The sequence below is a fragment of the Schistocerca americana genome, chromosome 1, assembly GCF_021461395.2.
Source record: "Schistocerca americana isolate TAMUIC-IGC-003095 chromosome 1, iqSchAmer2.1, whole genome shotgun sequence".
NCBI classification, from domain to species: Eukaryota; Metazoa; Arthropoda; class Insecta; order Orthoptera; family Acrididae; genus Schistocerca; species Schistocerca americana.
The window spans coordinates 655,156,683-655,181,875 of record NC_060119.1 but is presented as its reverse complement, the minus strand read 5'-3'; the positions used below and the strand labels follow the sequence as shown (position 1 = coordinate 655,181,875).

Sequence of the window (25,193 nt, the reverse complement as noted above, 5' to 3'; positions counted from 1 at the left end):
GTCACTCAGTGTAGCACTTATGGTTATTTACACAAACTGGGCAGCTGCAACGGTTTCCCAAGTAAAATTTTCCATTCGAAAATTACTGTCAGGCTATACAACATCTGTTAGTCAACATACCTGCTGCAGCTTTTTGCGGGCAACTTTTGACAGTTCTGAGAGCTCAAGTGGATCCGCCATCTCAGGTATGATGTAGTGCTGACCAGCCACATGGTCAGGTCGACGAGAGCACAAGTAGTAAGCCAAACGGTCTGTCAGTTCATATGCGCACTCCACTAGCCTCTCTGCCAGATCTCTGTGACCTGCTGCCCTGCAGAACATAAAAAATTGTGTCTTCAAGCTGGTTAGTAAGGGTAATACAGAGGCATAGAGTAGAGATGAGGAAGTGCAGCAGTGTAGGGATTGGGGAAGATGCTAGTGCTACCTGTGGGAGTGTGCAGGGATATTGTGGAGACAGGACAGGGCAGCATCAAGATGCTGTGGGGGGTGGGAGGGTGGGGGGGGAGGGGGTGGGGGGAGGAGGAGGTGGAATGGGGAGAGAAGTAGAGAAGGGGACAGGACTAAGTAGGTGCACAGGCAGGATATAAGCAATATGTAGTGCTGGCATGGGAGCAGGGAAGGAGATAGGTGGGTGGAGGACAGGGACTGGTGAAAGTTGAGACCAGGGGGTTACAGGAACAAAAGAATACGTTGTTGGGAGAGTGCCCAGCTGTGCAGTGCAGGAAAGCTGTTGCTGTGGGAAGGTCACAGGTGTCACAGGCTGTGAAAAAGTCATTAAGGTGAAACACATCATGTTGGGCTGAGTGGTCCAACTGTCTCTTAGCCATAATATGATCTTAGCAATTCATGAGGACAAACAGCTCACTTGTTGCCATGCCCATGTAGAAAGTGGCACAGTGGTTGCAGCATAACAGATCACATGGCTGCTATCAAAGATGCCCTGCCTTTGATGGGGTAGGAAATGCCTGTGACAGAACTGGAGTAGGTGATAGTGAGAGGATGTATGGGACAAGTCTTGCATCTATGTCTATTGCAGGAATATGAGCCATGAGGCAAGGAGGTGGACACAGAGATGCAGAAGGGATGAATAAGGATACTGCATAGGTTAGGTGAATGACGGAAGACCACTGTGGGAGGGGTGGGGAGGATATTTCTTATTTCCGGGCACAATGAGAGGTACTCGAAACCCTGGCGGGAAAGTGAGTCAGTTGCTCCAGTCTTCAGTGTTGCTGAGTCACTGAAGAGTGTTCCTTTGTGGCCGAACAGTGGGTATGTGGGGTTGGTGGGTGGAAAGGAGTTGGTAGGAGACTGGTGCAACAAGGCACAGGAGATCTGTTTCTGGGTGAGGTTGGGATAGTAATTTTAGTCGATGAAGGCCTCAGTGAGACCCTTGGAATATTTGGAGGAGGACTGCACATAACTACAAATGCAACAACTGTGGGTGGCTAGTTGGTATGGAACGGACTCTTAGGTGTGAAATGGATGGCAGCTACCGGAGTCAAGGTATTGTTGATGGTTGGTAGATTTGAAGTGGATGAAGGTCCTAATGAGGCCATTACTGATATGGAGGATGACATCAAGGAAGGTGGTTTGTTATGTTGAGGAGGATCCAATGAAGCAACTGGGAAGGGGGAGGTACTGAGGTTCTTGAAGTATGTGAATAGGGTGTCTTCACTCTTAGTGTAGATCTTGAAGATGTCATCACCGAATCTGAACCAGGAGAGAAAAACTGATAACCTTCTGTAAATGATTTGATCTCTAGATTGCTAACACTTAGTTTAAGCACTGTCAGCAAAGATTGTACACATGGAAAGCTCCAGGTGACACTGCCAGATATCAAATATACTTTGCTATTATCAACCAGAGATTCAAAAACAGTGTTAAAAAGGCAAAACCCATTTGAAGTGGAGATGCTGATACAGATCACAAATTACTCGTAGCAGATATTAGGCAAAGATTAAAGCATATTATGGAAAGACGTCAGATGAAGAAATGGAATGCTGAGAAATTGAAGAACGATAACTTTACGAAAGAGATCCGTCAACTATGTTGAAAATAAATTGGAAAATATAAGGAGAAGTGTAGATGTCACTGAAGAGCAGAATACCGTTAGAAATACAAAGTTACAGGGATTCAAGATAGAAATTGGAGAGCTGAAAACAACAAGAAATAGGAAAAAAGGATAATAGGAAGTATGTTGAATAAAATGGATGAGCGCAGAAAATGGAAAAATGATAGTGCAGAAGAAGGCAGAAGACAGTGCAAAAACTAACTATGAACTAAGAAACTTGACTGACGCGGCTAGAGAGGATTGGGTGAGGAAACAATGTGAGAAAATAAAAGAAATGGAAAAGAAAGGAAAATTGGAAGAGATGTACAGAACAGTGAAATCCTTAACAAGGTGAGAAGTAAGGAAAATAAGCAAACAAGGAATTTTACACAAACATGGAAAGAAGACAGTATGAATAGCAAAGGAAGAGAAGAAAGTTTGGATGGATTATGTGGAAGAGTTACGCAGTGCAGAGTCAGATAGCACCACACTGGTCTCAGAAGAAGAAAGGGGAAAGAATAAAGAAGACCGAGGTCCTAAGATGCTGAAATGCAAATTGGAGAAAGTAATTCAGGAGCGCCAGGAAAAGAAAGCATTAGCCTGTGATAAAATAATATCTGAGGCACTGAGGGTCTTGGGTCCACATTCAATAGCCGAACTGACTGAGGTAGTAAACAGAATTTATGACAGAGGAATTTGTCCTCAAGATCTACTGAAGACCATTCTAGTAACGTTATCTAAAAGTGCACAAAAGAATGCAAAGATTACAGGACAATTAGTTATATTAGTCACATTGTAAAGTGAGTGATACCGAAGAGGATTGAGCCAGCCAAAGACACTCGTCATGTGTGTATGAGCCGAGTTTTTGTGTGTGTGTGTGTGTGTGTGTGTGTGTGTGTGTGTGTGTGTTTTGTCTATTTAAGAAGAAGGCCTTCCATCTGAAGGTTTACGTGTTTGGTAATATTTTTGCTGTGCCTGTCTGCAATTCAGCATCTCAGTTATATGATGAGTTGCAATCTATCCTTTTTCATAATATTGTCATTATTCCATCCTGGATTTTTCAGCATTTGATGACTGCAGAAGGCGTGACAGAAATGAACAAGGAGGTGTACATTTGTTTTATTGACAGGGAGAAGGCTTTCAATAATCAACTGGAATATACTGCTGAGAATTTTAAGTGATGTTAGTATAGTCTGGAAAGATAGAAGGTTAATAAAGGTGGTGGATGAAAAGCAGAAAGTGAGAGTAGGAATGGAAGAGATGAGCTTATGGCAAGAAAGTTCACTGTCACTGAAGTTACTCAACTTATGAGGACAAGAATCAATAGGTAAGGCCAAAGAGGATGCGAGGAGCACTGTAACTGGAGCAGAAAGGATACAGACTGTAAAATATACAGATGACCAAGCAGTCCTGGCGAAATCAGAAGAGGAGCTACAGAAGATGTTAAAGAGTACTGCAAGAAGGCACGATGAGGATAGAATAAGAATAAATATGGAAAAGACAGAACTAATGAGAATAAGTGAGAAGGAAGCTCCAGTTAGCATTCTTAGATGGAAAAAAGATAGAATAAGTAAAATCCTTTCCGTACCTTGGAAGATTAATAGCATGAAATGGAAGCCGTAAAAAAGAAATAAGAAGGGGGATATCTACGGGAGAGAGAGAATTTTAAAAGGTGAAGCAGTTACTAACATCTACAAGAAATCCAATGGAGTTGAAGAAAAAATTTGCTAAATGTTGTGTGTGGAATGTAGTGTTACACAGCAGTGAATCATGGACATTTAAAAAGAAAGACAAATGATATTTAGAAAGTTCTGAAATGCAACTATGGAGAAGAACACTTAATGTGAAATGGATTAACAGGCTTAATAACAGAAATATAATGGAGAAAACAGGGGAAGATGATTATTGGAAATGATCAGCAAGAGGAAAATATCTTGGTCGAGCCATAAACTGCGTAGGAAGTGTTTTCAACAAAGAATTATAGAGGGAAAAGTAAAAGGGATAAGAGGAAGAGGTACGAAGAGAATTGCAATGATGGATGACAAACATACAAACACATGAAAGGTGATAATCAGAAAAGGACATAATGGGCAGCATCTAGATGAAACCAGTCATAAGACAGATGCACTGAAGAAGAAGAAGAAGGTGCCTACAAAAGAGTCCTGCAGCTCGTAAACACAGTGACGAAGCCCTTATTAGTAGGTATGATTATGAGGGGGGAACAGATTTTATGTGGTGTTGCAGTTCTTTCTGCAGATGTAAGTTTGTTTTCCATGTTGAGTGATTTGGGGAATTATGGTGAGGGGAGGTTAGGAAATTCTGGATAGTTAACAGAGGGTGATTTGGAGACAGCAAGGGTAGAATATTCTTGAGTGGAATAGTGAAGTGAGTCAGGCAGTACTCAATGTTACTTTTGAATTAAGTCTGACTGACAGGGTGCATGGGGAAAAAGTGTTTCTGTTGTAAGGACCAGGAGAAGGGGAGAATGTCTTTAACAAGCCCAACATGACTGAATTTAGGGGTGTGGCAAAAGGCCAGGGATTTGGAAAGGACTGATACTTCTGTGGAACTGAGGCTTTTGGAGGAGAGGTTAATGTCTGTGTTGTGGGTCTATCTAGGTTCTCAATTCTGTACGGTAGCGAGAGGAAATTTCTGAGGGGATGGTAAATATAGCAGGTCTCCAAGGCAGGGTTTGGAGGTATGTGGGAGGACAAGAGAGGTTTGACAAAGTCTCTTCTAAAGGTTGTGAGCAGTGGAAGATGACAAATGGTAACTTCAATGTTCCTGGTTAAAGTTTACACAGGGAAATCAACTTTATGGTTTAAAACCACACTTCCACATATTATACCTGCAATATTTGCAGTTACATTTCTTTACTAGATTAAGGCAAGATTTAGCATATAGATGAGGCACTGAGTCAATGTCCTCTTTCAGACCTAACTAATATAGAATACACATTCTTATGCGTAGCTACATTGTCTTATCTGACTACTTTCCAGTCAAGCTGCAGCATCAAGACAGTGTGGTCAGCCAAGACAATGTTGCTGTACTGGTGTGTAGCTCCAATGAAGCGCTGAAAGCTTAGCAATGGTTCCAGTTTTGTTTCCGTGCCTGTTAGAAACTCAATAGCTCATATAACAGTCGTGTTATTTTTATTGCTTCCATTACGTACATTCCAATGACTTTCCAGTCCCATATTTTTAAGGGTAATATCTGCAACAGAAGTTAGTTATCGGTCAGTCACTGTTGGACTGGCCAACTCGTACAAATATCTGAGTGTAACACTTTGTAGGTACATGAAATGGAATGATCACACAGACTCAGTCTAGTATAAAGCAGGTGGACGACTTCACTTTATTGGTAGAATACTGGAGAAGTGCAATCAGTCAACCAAGGAGATCGATTACAAATCACTCATGCAACTGGTTCTAGAATATTGTTGAAGTGGGTGGGACTTGTACCAAATAAGGCTACTATGGGATACTGAACATATACAGAGAAGGGCAGCATGAATGGTCACAGGTTTGTTTGATCCATAGGAGATTATCACACAGATATTGAAGGAACAGAACTGAAAGACTCTTGAAGATAGACACAAACTATAACGATAAAATCTATTAACAAAGTTTCCAGAACCGGCTTTAAATGCTGACTCTAGGAATATAGTACAATTCCCCTGCACATCACTTACATAGGGATCGTGAGGAAAAGATTGGAATAATTACAGCATACACAGAGGCATTCGCAAAATCATTCTTCCTGCACTCTATACATAAAGAAAGAAACTCTAATAAATGATGCAAAGGGATTTACCCTCTGCCAAGCACTTCACAATAGTTTGCAAAGAATGAATGTAGATGTACATACCCTCTAGCTGACTAAAAAGGGCATGTTAAGAATCTAAAATATACATGCTTAATGTGATTTCCATATACTAGCTTTATCAGTCAATTACAATATCCATTACTTTCTTTAGTATTTGAATTTTTTTATCTCACTTACTTCCTCTGATAGCAAACTATTAAGGTCTCTGACAGGTATCTCTGCAGTGATGGGACTGAGAATTAGTTTTCTGCTTGATGTACCCATAATTTTTTAAATGATACCATATTTGTAGCAAATATCAAACTTTAAAAACATTTAGAAATGTATCAGGGTTTCCCCAAGTGAAATTCCCCGATTTCCTCACAAGTTTTAGTACTTTTCTCTGACAAATATTAGGATCCCAAGGGTAAGTAAAGACAAAAGATGACCAAAAAGAATAAGGGCATCAGTATTTCTAAACGTGTTATTAACCCTCTAGTTTTGAATGAACACTAATTTGTCTCCTTTACAGGATTTATGATCTGAAGGATAAGTAAAAAGGGAAGTTGTGTAAATGAAAGCCATTTTTGGATGAAGAATTTTTGTTTTTATTAATGAGCTAACTGACTGAGTTAACAGCAATCCTGTCATTGCTGGCACCAAATCAGAAAAAAATTGAGACAAAAACAATTTATTCAATAACTTTTCGTCTGTTACTGTTAGCTTACTTTCTTAGTTGCTTTATTCAGTTTTTAAATACACAGATGGTGAATATTACATTGAAAACACTCACGAGCAAGTGCTACAAAAACATCACTCCTCTTCAAATGCAGAACAAATACTGACACACATCTGTAGGTCTATGATGTACCCTCAAAAATACAAGTTTACCAAAGCAAAGATTTAAAGTGTCGACAGAAAATTTTACTTGGCTAAAATTGTTTTTTGACTAATAGCTATGACAATAACATATTATGAAATCATGATTTAAATGAAACTTTTATCACAGAACTCAGTATTTAATTACAATTTATCATTCCAAAACCTCAAACATCACTTTGAATACTTTTATTTTATGATCTTTATAACAAGATCATGTGACAGCTTCCGTTAGTGCTTTTAAAGACAAGACATTTTCCACGGACTCAAACCTTGTAAACATATGTGATGGCATCAAACCATCATACAACTTGCTCGAATCACAGCCCAAAAATTTAATATAAGCGGAAAACTGTTCAAATGGTTCAAATGGCTCTGAGCACTATGTGACTTAACATCTGAGGTCATCAGTCCCCAAGACTTAGAACTATTTAAACCTGACTAACCTAAGGACATCACACACATCCATGCCTGAGGCAGGATTTGAACCTGCAAACGTAGCAGCAGCGCGGTTCCAGACTGAAGTGCCTAGAACCACTCGGCCACAACGGCCGGCCAGAAAACTGTTCATCAGATAAAAATCAATAACAAATTTGAAGTTCGTCAAAACTGCTTTCATATCTAAAGCACTGACAATCTTATGATTACATGAAAACTAAACAGAAGTTTTGCCTTTCAATTAGATGTTACAATACATGTTAAAGTAATATAACAAGACATACATATGAAAATAATAACAGAACATTCTTCATCCTTTGTATACAAGGGTAATCACATTTTATTAGGTGCATGCATAGGAAATTTAAAATTTGTACTTGAAGGTAACTTTCAGCAAATACTGAATTACCTGCTCAACATCATATACACAGTATCTGAAAAGTTGTTAAGGAAGAAAATAAAGAGTTTTTAACAACAATTCAAATCATAACTATAGTACAACAACCAAAACAATCAATTATTGATAAAATTATTTAATTGATATAATAGAGGGAAACATTCCACATGGGAAAAATATATCTAAAAACAAAGATGATGTGACTTACCGAACGAAAGCGCTGGCAGGTCGATAGACACACAAACAAACACAAACATACACACAAAATTCAAGCTTTCGCAACAAACTGTTGCCTCATCAGGAAAGAGGGAAGGAGAGGGAAAGACGAAAGGATGTGGGTTTAAGGGAGAGGGTAAGGAGTCATTCCAATCCCGGGAGCGGAAAGACTTACCTTAGGGGGAAAAAAGGACGGGTATACACTCGCGCACACACACACATATCCATCAACACACATACAGACACAAGCAGACATATTTAAAGACCATATGTCTGATTGTGTCTGTATGTGTGTGGATGGATATGTGTGTGTGTGCGCGCGCGCGCGAGTGTATACCCGTCCTTTTTTCCCCCTAAGGTAAGTCTTTCCGCTCCCGGGATTGGAATGACTCCTTACCCTCTCCCTTAAAACCCACATCCTTTCGTTTTTCCCTATCCTTCCCTCTTTCCTGATGAGGCAACAGTTTGTTGCGATAGCTTGAATTTTGTGTGTGTGTGTGTGTGTGTGTGTGTGTGTTTGTGTGTCTATCGACCTGCCAGCACTTTCGTTCGGTAAGTCACATCATCTTTGTTTTTAGATATAAATTATTTAATTGGATAGATAAGAAATCTACTCAGTAAGCAGTGGCAGAAAACACACTCAAAAGACTGTTGTGATAGGCAAGTTTTCGGAGCCAGTGGCTCTTTCTTCAGGCAGAAGGGTTGAAGGGGAAGGCAGAAGGGTTGAAGGGGAAGGAAGAGGGGTGAAGCAAAAGGACTGGAGAGGTCTAGGAAAAGGGGTAGGTCTTGGGAAAGTCACCCAGCACCGCAGGTCAGTGGTGACTTACTGTACGGGATGAGAAGGAAAGACTGATTGTTGGGGATGAGATTTGAAAACCTGAGTGTTTAAAGATGGAAGACAGGGTAATATGCAAGGCAGAGGTTACTACTAAAGCATCGTGCATGACTTAATAAAAGTGAGAAGCTAAGTGCATTGTACGTAACAGAGGTGGGAGAGGGTGGTGAAAGCTAGACGGGAAAGACAATGAAATATGTAGAAAACTAAAACGGAGTGACACAAAGAGCTGAGACAGAAGAAATTAATGTTATTAAGGAGAGGTGGATGGTGAGAACCAAGGGCATGACGTAGTGCTGGTTCCCACCAGCGGTGTTCTGAGAAACTGGTGTCTGAGAGAAGAATCCAGATGGCACGTGAGGTGACACAGGCACCGAGGTCATGAATGTCATGTTGTAGAGCACGCTCTGAAACAGGATATTGCGAGTTGCCAGTATATTCCCTCTGCCTATGTCCATTCATCCTAATTGATAATTTGGCGGTAGTCATGCCGACATAGAAGGATGAATAGTGTTTATGTAACAGCTGATATTGACGTGTCATTTCACAGGTGGCTCTCCCTTTGATAGTATTTTTTTGCCAGTTACAGGGCTATTATAGGTGGTGGTAGGAGGGTGCACCTGGGAAATCTGCTTTTTAACTAGGCTGGTTGGGTAATTAAGTGTAGTGAAGGCTGAGGTGAGAATGATAGTGTATTGCTGTAGGGACGTCTGACATGGAAAGGATGGCAACTGTCAAAATGCAAGTACTGTTGTTTGTTGATAGGTTCTTCCATCTCAGCTTTTCTTCACTTCATTTTAGTTTTCTACATCTTTGATTATCTTTTCTGTATATTTTTCCCCACCCCTCCCACTTCTTTTATGTACAATCCACTTAGCTTCTCACTATCATTACTTTGGGAATGATGTTTTAGTAGTAATCTCTGTCTTGCATATTACCCTGTCTTCCACCTTTAAGCTCTCGGGTTTTCAAATCTCATCCAATGTAGACCCCAACAATCAGCCTTTCCTTCTCATCCCATATGGTAAGTCTTCCTTGACTTGTGGTTCTGGGTGACTTTCCCAAAATCTACCCCTTTTTCTAGACTCTCCAAATCTTTTCCTTCATCCTTCTTCCTTCCCCTTCAACCCTTCTGCCTGAAGAAGGAACCACTGGCTCCGAAAGCTTGCCTATCACAACAGCCTTTCATGTGTGTGTTCTGCTGCCGCTTGGTGTGTAGATTTCATAACTATAGTACACATCCTTTGTACCACATTGCTGGAAATGGCAATTCCCTACAGCATTAACAATACTGATCTACAACTATCTCATTTTGTCTCCAACTATATAGGTCATTTATAAAATATTGCAGCGGAGATGACATCAAAAACTACTCTTCAGAATACATCAGCCTTTGCACAGAGGATTACAGTTGTAACATACCCTCCTGGCAGATTAGAAATGTCTGTTGGGTTAGGACATGAACCTACACTCTACACTACACTACAGACCGAAGCAGTGATGTGGGTAACAACAAGTGCAAGAAAAGGCTGTGAAGTAAGAGGTTCATCCACAAAATTGTTGTGAGGTCCCTTCACAACTGATAGAAATGGAGTAATGAAGTTTTTAAGATACATGACTTGAAATACTTTGTCATCAATTTGTGTCACACACTTTGTAACTAATTTCTTTATAAATTTTCTTTTTTTTGTGCGTGCAATCTGCATCTTGCACATAAGATGCCTGGCCATTATTTCCCTAAATTAGCATGGATTATTTGGGCTGTCTGCTATGGTCAAGATTCTGGCACTAAATATTACAAGGGAGTTCGGAAAAAAATGGAGACAAACTAGAGTGTATAAAACATCATATTCATATCCTGACAAGCCTGGCAAAATGAACATCAAAATATAGAGAGAGGTCTTTTCAGTCACATTTTTCATTACATTTCATAATTTGGTAACACTTTCATCCTACCATATAGGATTTTTTTAACTTTCCAGGCAAGATAATGCATCATACCAGACAAACATAAAGGAAGTATGTTGTAAATATAACATTAAAGTTTAAAAAATAAGAAATGCACTGGGGTATGTTTAGCAACTTTTCTCTGCCAAATAATACTACTCTGTATTTTGTCAAATAAACAATTCCAATCAATCAACAAAAACCACTCAAAATTCCTTTGTGAGAGAAGTGATTTCTTCATCAATTCCACTCAGTACAGTGGCCCTTTTGGCCAGTATCCATGACATTTGGCCTCCAGTTCTTTAACATGAGGAATGATGGACCTCTTCCATCTACCTCTCTCAGCTGCTTCATCTTCTTTAGGTTGCTTCTGCTTTAAAGCCCCACCACGACGATCTCAAGTGCTGCGATAGTCCAGAATCACTCTCTTGTTAATGTCAATCCTAAAAACACTTCCAGCTGATAGGCCTTCATGTACTTGATATATGGCTACCAATGACTTGGTTTGTTGGTTGACTATCACACACTCTTTATTAATGGAAAAACCTTGCTCTACAAAATCTTGACCATGGCTCAGAATGAGAACATTTCGAAGAAAGCTATACAAATGCTGACAGTTGGTATCACGATCCAGTAAGTATCTCCAAAAAGAATTTATTCTTGTCTATAGTTTGCACAGAAATCCAAAAATATCTCCTTATTAAGAAGTTGCACACTTTCTTTCTCAACTTTATCACAGCCCTTAGCACTTAATCAATTCTGTGAAGAGAATTTCTGCAAGGCATTCATGATTCTAGCCTTGCTAGGTCTTGGGCTGCTATTTATCACAGCTGGATCACAAAAGCTTGCAGGTACTCTCTTCAATACATTATAAATCGATCTCAGAAAAGGTACAATGCCCCAGTTTGTCTAAGACTGCATTCTTGAAACTCTCATGAATTGTATGAAGACCACAAGATCCCATATCAATTAAAGCTGATGCACTGTCACCATGAATACTCTTCAGATCAAGATGCAAATCCTTCAAGAATGCCCAATTGACAATACGTTCATCGGTTGATACCTGAAGCATGTTGGTCAGAAGCTTCTATCTTAAAACCGTCCTACATATTGGCAGCATTGGCATGGTCTTAAAATGCAGATAAAAACAGTGCATTTCAACATGTTTTTTAACTCTGTGCCAATATCTGCGAGCAATGTTCATTTTCTGAAACTCAGTCACCTTGTTAAGGCTCTCATCAAATCAGATTTCAAAAGGAATATCCCCTTCAAGATATCCAAGAATATTTTTCCTAAAGTGAGGATCTAACCCATGAAAAATACTGTATGATGTCTTGGTCTGCCAAAGCTGCATCTTACTAGCTACATTATCGTTAGGAACATGACAGGAAAGAAAACAGTCTGCTTTGCTGTAGTAGAAAACAAAACACGGTTTTTGAAAGCCTGTGAAGTCCATAATATTTTCGCCCTTTTAACATTTCACTGAATCAGGAAATTTGAAATAGGACTGTTAGTCAATGCAGTGTTAGTCACAGTTGTGGAGGTGACAATATAATTGTTAGTTGATGCAACATTAGTGGCAGTGGTGGAGGTGATGCCAGGATGCGACAGCTGGGAGGTCAACAAATTGACTGTCAACTGCAAGCTTTCCAATTCACCAGCCACTGCTATCTGATGAAGTGTCAAGCGAGCATTTTCATTATGTCCAGTTATCTTGCCAGACAAAAGAGCATGATCTGGAAATACCAGCACCCTGAAAACAACCAAATATCTGAATAAGATGATGACATGACCCTTGTGATACTATACAGTGTGGTCCATTGATAGTGAGTGGGCCAAATATCTTACGAAATAAGCATCAAACGAAAAAACTGCAAAGAACGAAACTCCCTAGCTTGAAGGGGGAAACCAGATGGCGCTATGGTTGGCCCGCTAGATGGAGCCCCCATTTTTTATTACATATTTGTGTAGTATGTAAGGAAATACGAATGTTTTAGTTGGACCACATTTTTTTGCTTTGTGATAGATGGCGCTGTGATAGTCACAAACGTATAACTACATAGTATCACGTAACATTCCACCAGTGCGGATGGTATTTGCTTCGTGATACATTACCCATGTTAAAATGGACTGTTTACCAATTGCATAAAAGGTAGATATGTGTTGATGTATGGCTATTGTGATCAAAATGCCCAATGGCCGTGTGCTATGTATGCTGCTCAGTATCCTGGATGACATCATCCAAGTGTCCGGACCGTTCGCCAGATAGTTACGTTATTTAAGGAAACAGGAAGTGTTCAGCCACATGTGAAACATCAACCACGACCTGCAGCAAATGATGATGCCCAAGTAGGTGTTTTAGCTGCTGTCGCGGCTAATCCGCATGTCAGTAGCAGACTAATTGCACGAGAATCGAGAATCTTAAAAACATCAGTGTTGAGAATGCTACAACAACATCGATTGCACCCGCACCATATTTTGATGCACCAGGAATTGCATGGCGATGACTTGGAACGTCGTGTACAGTTCTGCCATTGGGCACAAGAGAAATTACGGGACAATGACAGATTTTTTGCATGCGTTCTATTTAGAGACGAAGCGTCATTCACCAACAGCGGTAATGTAAACCAGCATAATATGCACTACTGGGCAATGAAAAATCCACGATGACTGAGACAAGTGGAATATCAGCGACATTGGTGGGTTAACGTATGGTGCGGCATTATGGGAGGAAGGGTAATTGGCCCCCATGTTATCAATGGCAATCTAAATGTTGCAATGTATGCTGACTTCCTACATAATGTTCTACTGATGTTACTACAAGATGTTTCACTGCATGACAGAATGGCGATGTACCTCCAACATGATGGACATCTAGCACATAGCTCAGATGCGGTTGAAGCGGTATTGAATAGCATATTTCATGACAGGTGGATTGGTCGTCGAAGCACCATACTTCGGCCTGCACGTTCACCGGATCTGAAATCCCCGAATTTTTTTCTGTGGGGAAAGTTGAAGGATATTTGCTATCGTGATCCACCAACAACGCCTAACAACATTCCTCGGAGCATTGTTAATGCATGTGCGAACATTATGGAAGGAGAGCTACTCACTGTTGAGATTAATGTCGTTACACGTATTGCCAAATGCATTGAGGTTGACGGACATCATTTTGAGCATTTATTGCATTAATGTGGTATTTACAGGCAATTACGCTGTAATAGCATGCGTTCTCAGAAATGATAAGTTGACAAAGATACGTGTATCACATTGGAACAACCGAAATAAAGTGTTCAAATGTACCTACGTTCTGTATTTTAATTTAAAAAACCTACCTGTTACGAACTGTTCGTCTAAAATTGTGAGCCATATGTTTGTGACTATTACAGTGCCATCTATCACAAAGCGAAAAAAGTGGTTCAATTAAAACATTCATATTTCTTTATGTCCTACACAAATATGTAATAAAAAATGGGGGTTCCTATTTAAAAAACACAGTTGATATCTGTTTGACCTATGGCAGCTCCATCTAGCAGGCCAACCATAGCGCCACCTGTTTCCCCCTTTAAGCTAGACAAGTTTCATTCTTTGTAGTTTTTTTGTTTGACGCTTATTTCGTGAGATATTTGGACCGGTAACGACCAATGGACCACCCTGTATACCTGCCAACCTTTAAAATCAAAAAATCGGGAGATGTAGTTAAAAAAAATGAGGAGATATGGGTGATCAAAAATTGCAGTTCATTTTCAGTATAGTCCCGAGACAACTGATGAGAGTCTTTTCAAAATGTTCAAATGTGTGTGAAATCTTATGGGACTTAACTGCTAAAGTCATCAGTCCCTAAGCTTACACACTACTTAACCTAAATTATCCTAAGGACAAACACACATACCCATGCCCGAGGGAGAACTCTAACCTCCGCCGGGACCAGCCGCACAGTCCATGAGAGTCTTTTTCCTTGACATCAAAAAGCTATATAATGGCTGTAAAAATACAAATAAAGAAACTGAAACTAACCAATGAGTCAATTCCATACCCATTATTGTAGCACAATTGAACTGCAATACTAAGTTGGGATGTTTATTGACCATTTCTCCTACGATTGCGACAGTTTTTGTTCTTGCAGAGCTGTATTTTTTTTTTTTTTTTTTGCTACATTGGTATCCAGTAAAATTTTCTTGAACAGGTCATTTGCATGGTCAGTGCAATTAATTGGCAAATTGCAAGTGATGTAAATAATGATATACGTACATAACGATGTAAATGATTCTAACACCAAATTCCAATTTCTTTTTTGTTTATTAGTCACAAAGTTAACATTTTCTCGGTGATTTGAAAATCTCTTTTTCCATCATGTGACGTACAAATGTCACATCAACAAAGATAAGATATCTGTTATGCTGTGAAAAGTGGCAATTGACCCTAAATAAAGAAAAGTGTGAGGTTATCCACACATGTACTAAAAGAAAGCTGTCAAATTTTGGTTAGACCATAAATTGCATGAGTCTCAAGGCTGTCAATTCAACTAAATACCTAGGAACTACAATTACAAACAACTTTAATTGGAAAGACCACATAGATAATGTGTGGGGAAGGAAAACCAAAGACTGTGCTTTGTTTGTAGAACACTTAGAAGATCCAGCAAATCTACTAAAGGGACTGCCTGCACTACACTTGTTCACCCACTGCTAGAGTACTGCTGCACAGTACGGGGTCCTTGCGAGATAGGATTGATGGGGAACACCGAAAAAGTCCAAAGAAGGGCAATTCGTTTTGTATTATCACAATATAGAGGACAGCGTGTCATTGAAATGATACATGAGTTCGAGTGGCAATCATTAAAACAAAGGCATTTTTTGCTGTGACAACAGCTATTAATGAAGTTTCAATCACATTCTCCAGAAAGCAGAAATATTTTGTTTATCCACACCTGCACAGGGAGAAAGTATCATCATAATACAATAAAACAGAGTGTGAATAGAAAGATTTAGGTCTCTTGTTTTTCCTGTATGTCATTCGAGGCAGAATGGTAAAGAAATAACTGAAAATAGTATGATGAACCCTCTGCCAGGAACTTATGTAAAGATTATAAAATGCAAATAACGGATCTTTCCTTGACATAATAATGCACAGAAATTGTTGCAATATTGCTACACGAAAACAGAATGAAATGTTTGAGGTTAGTTGATTTACAAAATATTGAAATGATTGCACAGATTGCAGCACTGTAAATAATGTTATTCCCAAAATTTGGCCATGCTACTGTCAGTTGATTCATCAATTACAACGTTATATACATTCTGTCACCGATATCTTGCCACAAATTTTCCACAAAATAGGGTCTTAGTGCATGTTTCATAACTGCACTATGTTTGTTCTATGTATTTGAAGTTTTCTGACCACTTCATTCTCTGAATTTACTCACATACAACACACTTAAGTGACCACATGATGATATTGCACAATGACGAAAATACAAGGGAACCCTCTGTTATCATTTTGAAAGGTATTTTTGTTTAGGGTGCTGCAGATGTCGTGTTCTTTTGTACCACTATGGCTTATATGTCGGCATATGGTGCTAACAAAGTGAGACAACAACAACAACAACAACAACAACTGCAAGATGCTTTTGTGTCATCACCAAAAATTCTTCATAGTTTGCAAATTTACAATCACGTGGCCATTCTGCACAACATTTCTGGGCATACTGTGCTTTTACTATACCCATGTTTAGCACTAACACAATATCCAGTGATGTAGAGAACACCACATTAACACTGACATTATAGGTATGCTCAATGCATGCAGCTGCAGATTTATTAATACTGGAACACATAACAATACAGGAATGAAGATAGAATACCATGTATTATAAACATCTGGATGCTAAAAATTCCAGAGCTAATAGATGTTAATAAATAAAATTCTGCTATTTTCTGTATGTTGAATGGATCAAGTGATTTGTAAAAGTAATTTTACCATAATACCACCCTGATATGTTTAATCTCTATCTTAATTCCCACTAGCCACTGGACAGGTGTTCAAAACAACCAGATTTAGTGGGAACACCACAAACTTGGCAGCACAAGCACAGTGACAAAACACAAATGCAAGTTCAAACAGAGCACAAAACATGAGCAATACAAGAACACATTCAACAAAAATCTGCAGGAAAGAGAAAAAAGTACAATCTATAAAATACCATGCACAACTTTCTGATTTCTACAAACTCGGAGAAGCACAGCGATTAAAAATACTAATAACGACAGACTTTCCACAATTGGCCACAAACTGAAATGATGGGTTTTCAAAACAATCATCTTAGGTTTGATGATCATTAGATAAAAAATCAGAAGTAATGAAATAATCGGGAGGTCAGAGAAAAGGCTGAAAATCTGGAGTCTCCCATCTAAATCAGGAGAGTAGGTTGGTATGTACCATCAGGGGAAGAACAGCAGTTGTCAATAGATGGGTATGTCCGGTTTCAGAATGCAAGTGCAATTAAGGAAAGATCAATGAAATCAACCCCTTTGTCTAAAAGAGGAAGCAAGAAGAACAGAAACATCAGGAAAGCAGGGCAGTGAGGCATACCTTGCCAATCCTCCCTCTTCACTGAAAAACCAGTGGCAAGTTTCCACAGCGAACGCCAAAAATTGACATTAGATAAGATAGGTTACATCAAGCTGTGCAATGGTGTGTCAAAAATGCCACCATGTTGTAAAGGTTTCCCACCTCAACCGATATTCCTGTTCTCCTCGCCTACATTTTAAAGCATTATTGGAATACCGTTTTATGGCCTAATGCATCACCAAAACGGCAAGGTAAAAAACCAATGCAGCTACCAAAAATAAAATCCCACTAAGAACAGTGAGATGATGTGCAGCTTTTAAGAGTCTATTATTTAATTAGATAGATAAAAAATCTACTCAACAAGCGACAGCAGAACTCACGTATAAAAAACAGTTGCAATTGGCAAGCTTCCGAAACAAGTGGCTTCTTGTTCAGGTAGAAGGGTTGAAGAGAAAGGAAGAGGGGTAAAGGAAAAGGACTAGAGAGGTCTAGGAAAAGGGGTAGAGTTCAGGAAAGAACCTTGGGTCAGGGGAGACTTACCGTAAGAGATTAGAAGGAAATACTGGTTGTTGGGGACTGCAAGAGTCTTCCCTTCTAATTCCATATGGTAAGTCCCCCTTACCCATGGTACTGGGTGACTTTCCTGAAATCGACCGTTTTTTCTAGACCTCTCCAGTCCTTTTCCTTCAACCCTGCTTCCTGAAGAAGGAGCCACTGGCTCTGAAAGCTTGCCAATTACAACTGACTCTTATGCGTGTATTCTGTCACCGGTTGGTGAGTAGATTTTTTATCTATCTAATTAAATAATTTTGTCAATAATTGATTGTTTTTGTTGTTATACTTTAAGAGTCTATGCATCACTTAACAATAGTAGCACTTCACTTACCATGGACTGATGAAAAAGACGAATGCCCGCTGTGACTGCCTTGGAGTGTTTGGCTCCCTCCACATGACTGATTATGGTCATTTTTCCCCACACTGCTGAGAGTAAAAGACTTGCTGCATATTGTGCAATATTCCAGCAATTCCAATGTCTTGTGGGCCCTGATGCCCTCACACCTCTAATCATTCAGCCATTCACAGCATTTCATTTCACCTTGCTGGGTTTCACCATGATCTACTACTAGAATACTGTGAGGGTTGCCCTAATGAACAAGGACAACACTCCTGCTACAATCAAAAGTGGTGTGCCTTCAAAGGAGACATGCTACACAAATAATGGATTTTCCAGATATTTGTGGCAGGTTCTTTGATACCTGCAACCCCTGCCTGTGTGTTTGTGGAGGTCTTACCTTTAGACTATAGCCACAGAATGTGAGAATAAAATATTCACAGCATCCCTCATGTCTCCAAATCGGCCCCAGTTTATCTAAACGAGATTTTGGAAAATGGTAGCATGGAAATATTTGATTATTTTTCTACGTGATAAGAACAAGGAATTTTCGTGTCTACCATATTATATGACGGTAATCCCAAAAGTAAGGTCTCGTATTTTTTTTATAAGTACATAGACCTGTTTATTTCTAGAATGGTTTACATCAGTTTACAGCTTGAACATTTAGCTATTTTTCAACAAAATCACTATTTCTGTCGGTGCATTTTTGTAGACGCTGTGGTAGTTTTTGTATGCCCTCGTCATACCAGCTCGCCATCATGTTGTTTAGAAAGTTATGAACCTCTTCTTTCACCTCGTCATTGGAGATGAATCGCTTTCCGGCCAAATGTTCTTTTAACATAGGGAACAGGTGATAGTCACTGGGTGCCAAGTCAGGACTATAGGGTGGGTGGGTGATTGTGTTCCACAGAAACTGTTGCAGGAGAAGAACGGTTTGCCGAGCGATGTGTGGGCGACCATTGTCATGGAGAATGTGTAAGCCCTTGCTAAACATTCCTCTTCTCCGGTTCTGAATTGCCCGTTTGAGTTTTTTCAGAGTCTCACAGTACCTGTCCGCGTTAATTATGGTCCCAGCGATTCAGCTCCGACTACCAGAGAAAGAAGACATTCATAACTTTTAACAGCATGGCGGCGAGCTGGTATGACATGGGTATTCAAAAACTGCCACAGTGTCTACAAAAATGCATCGAAAGAAATGGTGAATATGTCAAAAAATAGCTAAATGTTCGAGCTGTAAGCTGATGTAAACTATTGTAGAAATAAACATGTCTATGTACAAAAAAAACCACGAGAAATGAGAAATTACTTTTGGGATTGCCCTCGTACAAATAACTAAACTTAAGTAATTGAATGATGCAATTTTTGTAAGTCTTGGATAGCTGCTGAAACAAGAATTCGTGTGGCTTTGCAACAAGATAAGTTAAACTTCTGAACTGAACTGACCACATTTGGTTGTTTAATAAAGCACTGTTTCAGGATTCTGTCACAAGTGCAAGTGCATTAAGATATTAGTGAGGTGACATTGTGGAAAGTCCACTTTGTTTTGCCAAAGGAAGTACATTTTAACAAGGAAACAAGAGAAATGTAGCTGTTACTCGAAATCTGCCACTTCTGAGTGAGTGGTTTTCAAGGGATAGCAAGTTTTAGTTGTTACAAATATAATGAAGAGGTTGGACCAATGATCATCTTGAAAAACATACAACTGTATCATGAAATACGTTGTTTGTGAAAAGTGACACATTAACATTAAATAAACAGGAATGTAAAAAGTAGGACGAACAAAGGCATGGTTGAAAAATTTCTAGATGATATTCTAACTATCTTGTTATAATGACTAAGCTACACAATTTAAAATGAAGTTTCACAAAAAAATTCTTTGCTCGTGTGACCACATTGTCCATAACAGCATTATAACAACTGAAGATAAATTAAATCTGTCTTTGCCGCTACAGTACAACAAAAAATAGAGCCAAACGAGGGAATATTTGGGGTGTGGTGGGAGGGGGGAGGGAAGAACCTTGCAAGCAGGCGGCATTTCCTGATGTAGGCAAAAATCGTAAGTACTAACATCAACATCTTTTGTAACAAACTGTTGTTGGATGGAGAAAGCAATAAATCCAGCAAAATAGTATATCTGTTTCTTTAAGACCACTGGTGGTGTTTTATTTCAATAAAACAAAACACATTTGGAGACTAAATTACGCTATTCCTTGAAGTCGCGAGACACATTTAAAGTACATTCACTAATTTCAGAAATAGCCTAAGAAAAAAAGTAGGCCTCTTGAAAGAAGTGTATAAGATGGGGAAGAGTTGTATAAACCAACACCAATAAAATGTTTGTTCTACTATGTTCATATTTGTCAGCTATTAGCCTCTGTTAATGTCTATTATTTTACAGGTATTGTGTGATTTTTCTTTCATGAAATATATGAGTACGTAGCATACAAACTGCCAGCGACTGCTAGAATTTTCTTCTTCTTCTTATCATTCATACTTTCCAATACATAAACTACTTTTAAAGTGCCAAAATTATTAGAAAAAATAAAATGTTCCATGTATAAACCACGAAAATCCGCCGCATTATATCACACACAAACAACCCAGTCTGGAGGCAGACCGATGGCACTAGATCCAGTGGGAAATGCCGGCTCATTAGTGGGAAATGACGGGCTTCAAATCGGCAGGCCTGATCCTTTAGAGATACCAGCAGAAACGGCCTGCAGTTTTGGCCCATCGCAGAAATCCACTTGTGTCAACAGCTAGTCACAAGTTGCAGACAGCATGTCGATGAAATGAGACCACAGTCATCAATCCATGCAACAGATAACTTGTGTGATTACTCTGAGGATCAATAATAATGAGGACAAGTAGCAACTCATCATAAAGATGATCACTGACCTATTGACAGGCACGTACGAGGGTGGCTTGAAAAGTTCTCGGAATCATCACAAGAGGTCAGTGCTAGCACCAGGACTGTTGCCTGTAAACCCGTGCCATGTCAGTGCTCTTGGAAGAGAGCTGTGGCGGTGAAGCGGCTCTTCTGCTGTTCCCGTATAATGATTTGTGAAGATGGGAGGGGGGGAGGGGAGGGGGGGGGGGGGAGGTAGGAAACGGGATTCGAGCAGTGATTAAATAGTTCGTAAAGAAAGGTATGAAAGCAAAGGACATTATGTCCAATTTTCTTGCACTGAGGGACTCTGCTCCTTCATATTCGACTGTTTGCAAGTGGGCAAATGAATTTAAATTTAGTTGGAAAAGCTTAGATGATGATCCGCACAGTGTTCAGCCAAGATGTGTCACTACTCCAGAAATCATTGCAAAAGTGCACAAAATGGTCATGGAGGACTGCTGATTGAAAGTGCGTGAAATTCCTCACACTTGGCAGATGTCATCTTAAAAGGGTACATCACATTTTAATTGAAGAATTAAAAATGAAAAAATTATCTGCAAGATGGGTGCTGCGACTCTTGGATGCTAGATCAAAAACGCATGAGAATGGACGTATCGGACCAATGTTTGACCTGTTTTAGGAGAAACAAACACAATTGTTTGCACCAGTTTGTGACCACAGATGGAACGGGTGCACTACTATACCCCAAAGACAAAACAACAGTGAAAGCAGTGGAAACTTGCTGATTCTCTGCTACCAAAGAAAGCAAAGATAACTCCGTCGGTGGGAAAGGTCATGGCATGAGTGTTCTGGGTTGCAAAGGGGATTCTGTTTGTACATTATCTCCCCACTGGACAAACCATTACTGGAGAGTACTACGCTAACCTCCTGGACAAATTGCAACAAAAGATACGTGAAAAAAGGCCAGGTTTAGCAAGGAAGAAAGTTATCTTCTATCGAGACAAGGCACACCCGCACACATGTGCCGTCACTACGGCAAAATTGTCTCTTCCCAAAACTGAAAATTTTTCTTACTGGACGAAGATTCACTTCAGACGAAGAATTGATAGCCGGAGTTGACACCTACTTTGCAGGCCCGGAGGAAACGCATTTTTGAGATGGGATCAAGGCACAGGAACATCGTTTGGACCAAGTGCATTAATCTACAAGGAGACTACATTGAAAAACAAAAAAGCTTCAGTGATGTAAGTTCTTATTTTCTATTCTGTTCCTAGAACTTTTCAAGCCACCCTTGTAGAAAAGGCAATCATACCCACACAACCAAGTTTTGTGAGAAAATGAGGGCACACAAACATTCAGACACAACTCTTGCACAAGACTGCCGTCTCCGGACGCTACAGTCTCCGAGAATCAGATCCCTGCAAACCATTTCTCACGCTTTCCTGCCTCTCATCTGCAGCTGCTAGGCTAGCAGCAAGAAGTGGTGGCAGCACTGACTGCAAGCTGAGGGGAGTGGTAGGAAGGGGGGAAGCAGTAGGAATGAGGGAGTAAGGAAGTGACGCATGTACTCCACTGCGCCCAGCCAGCAGCAATGCACGACATCTCAGTAAACAAACCATTTCTTCTGCTGAGGGGGGAAGGGGGGGGGGGGGGGGTAATCCAGTGCTTTTATCCAAATTTCCCTGATATTTCCCCAAATTCCCTGACATGTTGGAAATTCCCAGATATTGTTAACTGCTTCAACATAAATCACAAAACATGCACTACTCATGTACATTTTCTACACAACAACTCATTTATGCAATGTAAATGTGTAGTATGTTTGGTGGGATTCGTGCTACGGATGACAACATGTATAAATATTTGAAGATTTTTAGATTTTGACACGTTACATAACTGTAATTGTCATTCACATTGTTTTATTTGCGATTTTATTGCACTGGCTTGAATTCTCTTCATTCAATAATTCATAATGAAGAATTTGTAACACTGCCTTAGAGTTCCCATACTTAATCTGGATATGTCTTATCTTAATCTCAAATTTGCTCTCTCTCTATTTCTTAGTTTTCAGGTTATTTCCAGTAAAGTTGAAGTTATGGACACTTAAAACTTCAGCAGTGACCAACAGAATATTCAATGAAGAGAAAACCAATGCACAGAATCACAAATGTAACAAAATGAACGAACTCAGGTCAAATGAATACATTGTAATAACTATACATGGCAAAAACATAAAACTGTTTAAACCTACACACTATGTAGTGATTACACACACACACACACACACACACACACACACACACACTGTAAATAAAATGGTGATATCTCCAAGTGTAACTATGGTGTCTATAATAGTAAACAAATCTGATTGGTCAGCGCCTACAACTAGTCATTGGGTTAAAGTAACACAGAAGCATATAGGTAAAAATGAGAAATGCCATGAAATTAAATGGAGAATTAAACAAGCTGAATCAGATTTCAGTGCAAAGAATGAAAAAGAAAATACTAGTAGCCTAAGATGATCATACTTTAAACATAAAGAAATAGTAGGTAAAAGGCTTTGATTGAAATTATGTCCCCTACGGTTTAAAGAAATGGATATTGGAAGTGCCAAAAAGGAAAGGACTGCAGCCTTTGGTAACACAGTTTCCATTTTACTTGTTGATGACCTCTGTGGCTGTGGATTACGTTACTCGAAGAAATACTGTGATCAGTCATTTTTATGTACTTTATTTAAGCCAAAATCAAACAACAGAAAATCCAGAATGGAATAATGACCATATTTTGAACAGGTTACATTGCTACTCACCATATAGCAGAGATATTGAGCCACAGATATTCACAACAACTGTCCATGCAACTCACATACACATGACAATTGTCTCTGCCTGCTGAGGCCAGAGGCGTATGTGTGTGTCTATTGTTGACAAAGGCCAATGGCCGAAAGCTTCAAGTGTGACACATTTTTTGTTATGCCTATCTGCGACTCAGCATCTCTGCTATATGGCGAGTAGCAACTTTCCTTCTCATAATATTGTTACATTCCATCCTGGATTTTCCACTGTTTGATTTTAGTACTGTACATTACTGAGAAAAATTACGTGAAATGCGTAACAAAAAATACTGTAGTGCACAACACTACTTATGTACATATTTATTCAATTTAGACAAAGGATAAGATACCGAGTATGTAGTGAGGGGGCCAAATTTCAGTTTGCACTACGAATTATCCAAAACTCTGTTTAAGCAGTAGATTTTTCAATATAATTTGGCAGGAACTGAATAGCTAGCAAGGATTAAATGAGTTTTCCTTTTATCTGATTTCGAAATAACGAGGGTCAACTGTAAATAGATGGTCTACATAAGGGAAACCAACATTAAGACAATGTTACAGAAAGAGGAGAGGAAATCAATGAAAATCAAGTGAGAGAGATCATACTGCAAAAAGAATTTGACCAAGTTCTGAAAGACGGTGTCCTGCAGTAGACGACTTTCCCTCAGGGTTATTGAGATCCTTGGGAGAAAACGACATGACAAAATATTGTACATTGTATTCAAGATATATCAGACGTTAAAATGCCTGAAGACTTCTGGAAATATGTAGTAATTCCTTTTTCAAAGAAGGGAGGTGCTAACAGGTGTGAATATTAGTGAACCATTGTAATGGATCATATTAGATAATGTTGGATCGAAGCAGACAAGTAATTTGCATGAGCAGAGGAAGAGCAATCCAGCAACAGCATCGTAATAACCATCTCTACGCACAATGGCGATAAAGAGAAATACGTAAATTTAAATGATGAATGTTGATGTTAAATGTATTGAATATTGAAGGTCTGTTGATATTAGTGTCAGTTGAAATTCACTCAGAATATTTGTACCTTGCAATTTCTTTTAATTATTCTTTCCATTTTTAAAAAAAATTATTCAAGCAGCAATTATTAATCAGTTTCCATTATATATTATATTTAATGCTCCCCCCCCCCCCCCCCCCCCTCCATTCTGACAATATTCAATGGCGATTGTTTAAAGGCGCCGCCGAGCGGAATATAAACAGACCTTTCAATTGTTGAAATAAAAATTTTTTTGAGATAAATTATCCATTTTATCGTTACAAGAAACTAATAAGACCTGTGTTGCATTTGTTACATGTCTGGGAGATTGAGACCAATAAAAACTTGAAAAAGCAAATTAAAATTAAATTCTGCCTACAAACGATATGTGCCGGAAATGCTGATTTCAGCTGTTAAGGTAGGATGCTGCTACGCTGTATGCTTATATGGCTGCACTTGGTGCCATCTCTCTCACAGT

At 39.3% G+C, this 25,193-nt stretch overlaps 1 protein-coding gene across 1 annotated transcript in view; it reads right to left on the bottom strand.

Moving 5' to 3' along the window:
• The window catches only part of LOC124608242 (ARF GTPase-activating protein GIT1), a 222,306-nt gene that overhangs the window by 91,843 nt on the left and 105,270 nt on the right, over positions 1-25,193 (bottom strand). The window contains exon 5 of the mRNA XM_047139971.1: positions 121-310. Within this exon, the coding sequence (XP_046995927.1) occupies positions 121-310 (190 nt within the window). The remainder of the gene's footprint in view (positions 1-120; positions 311-25,193) is intronic.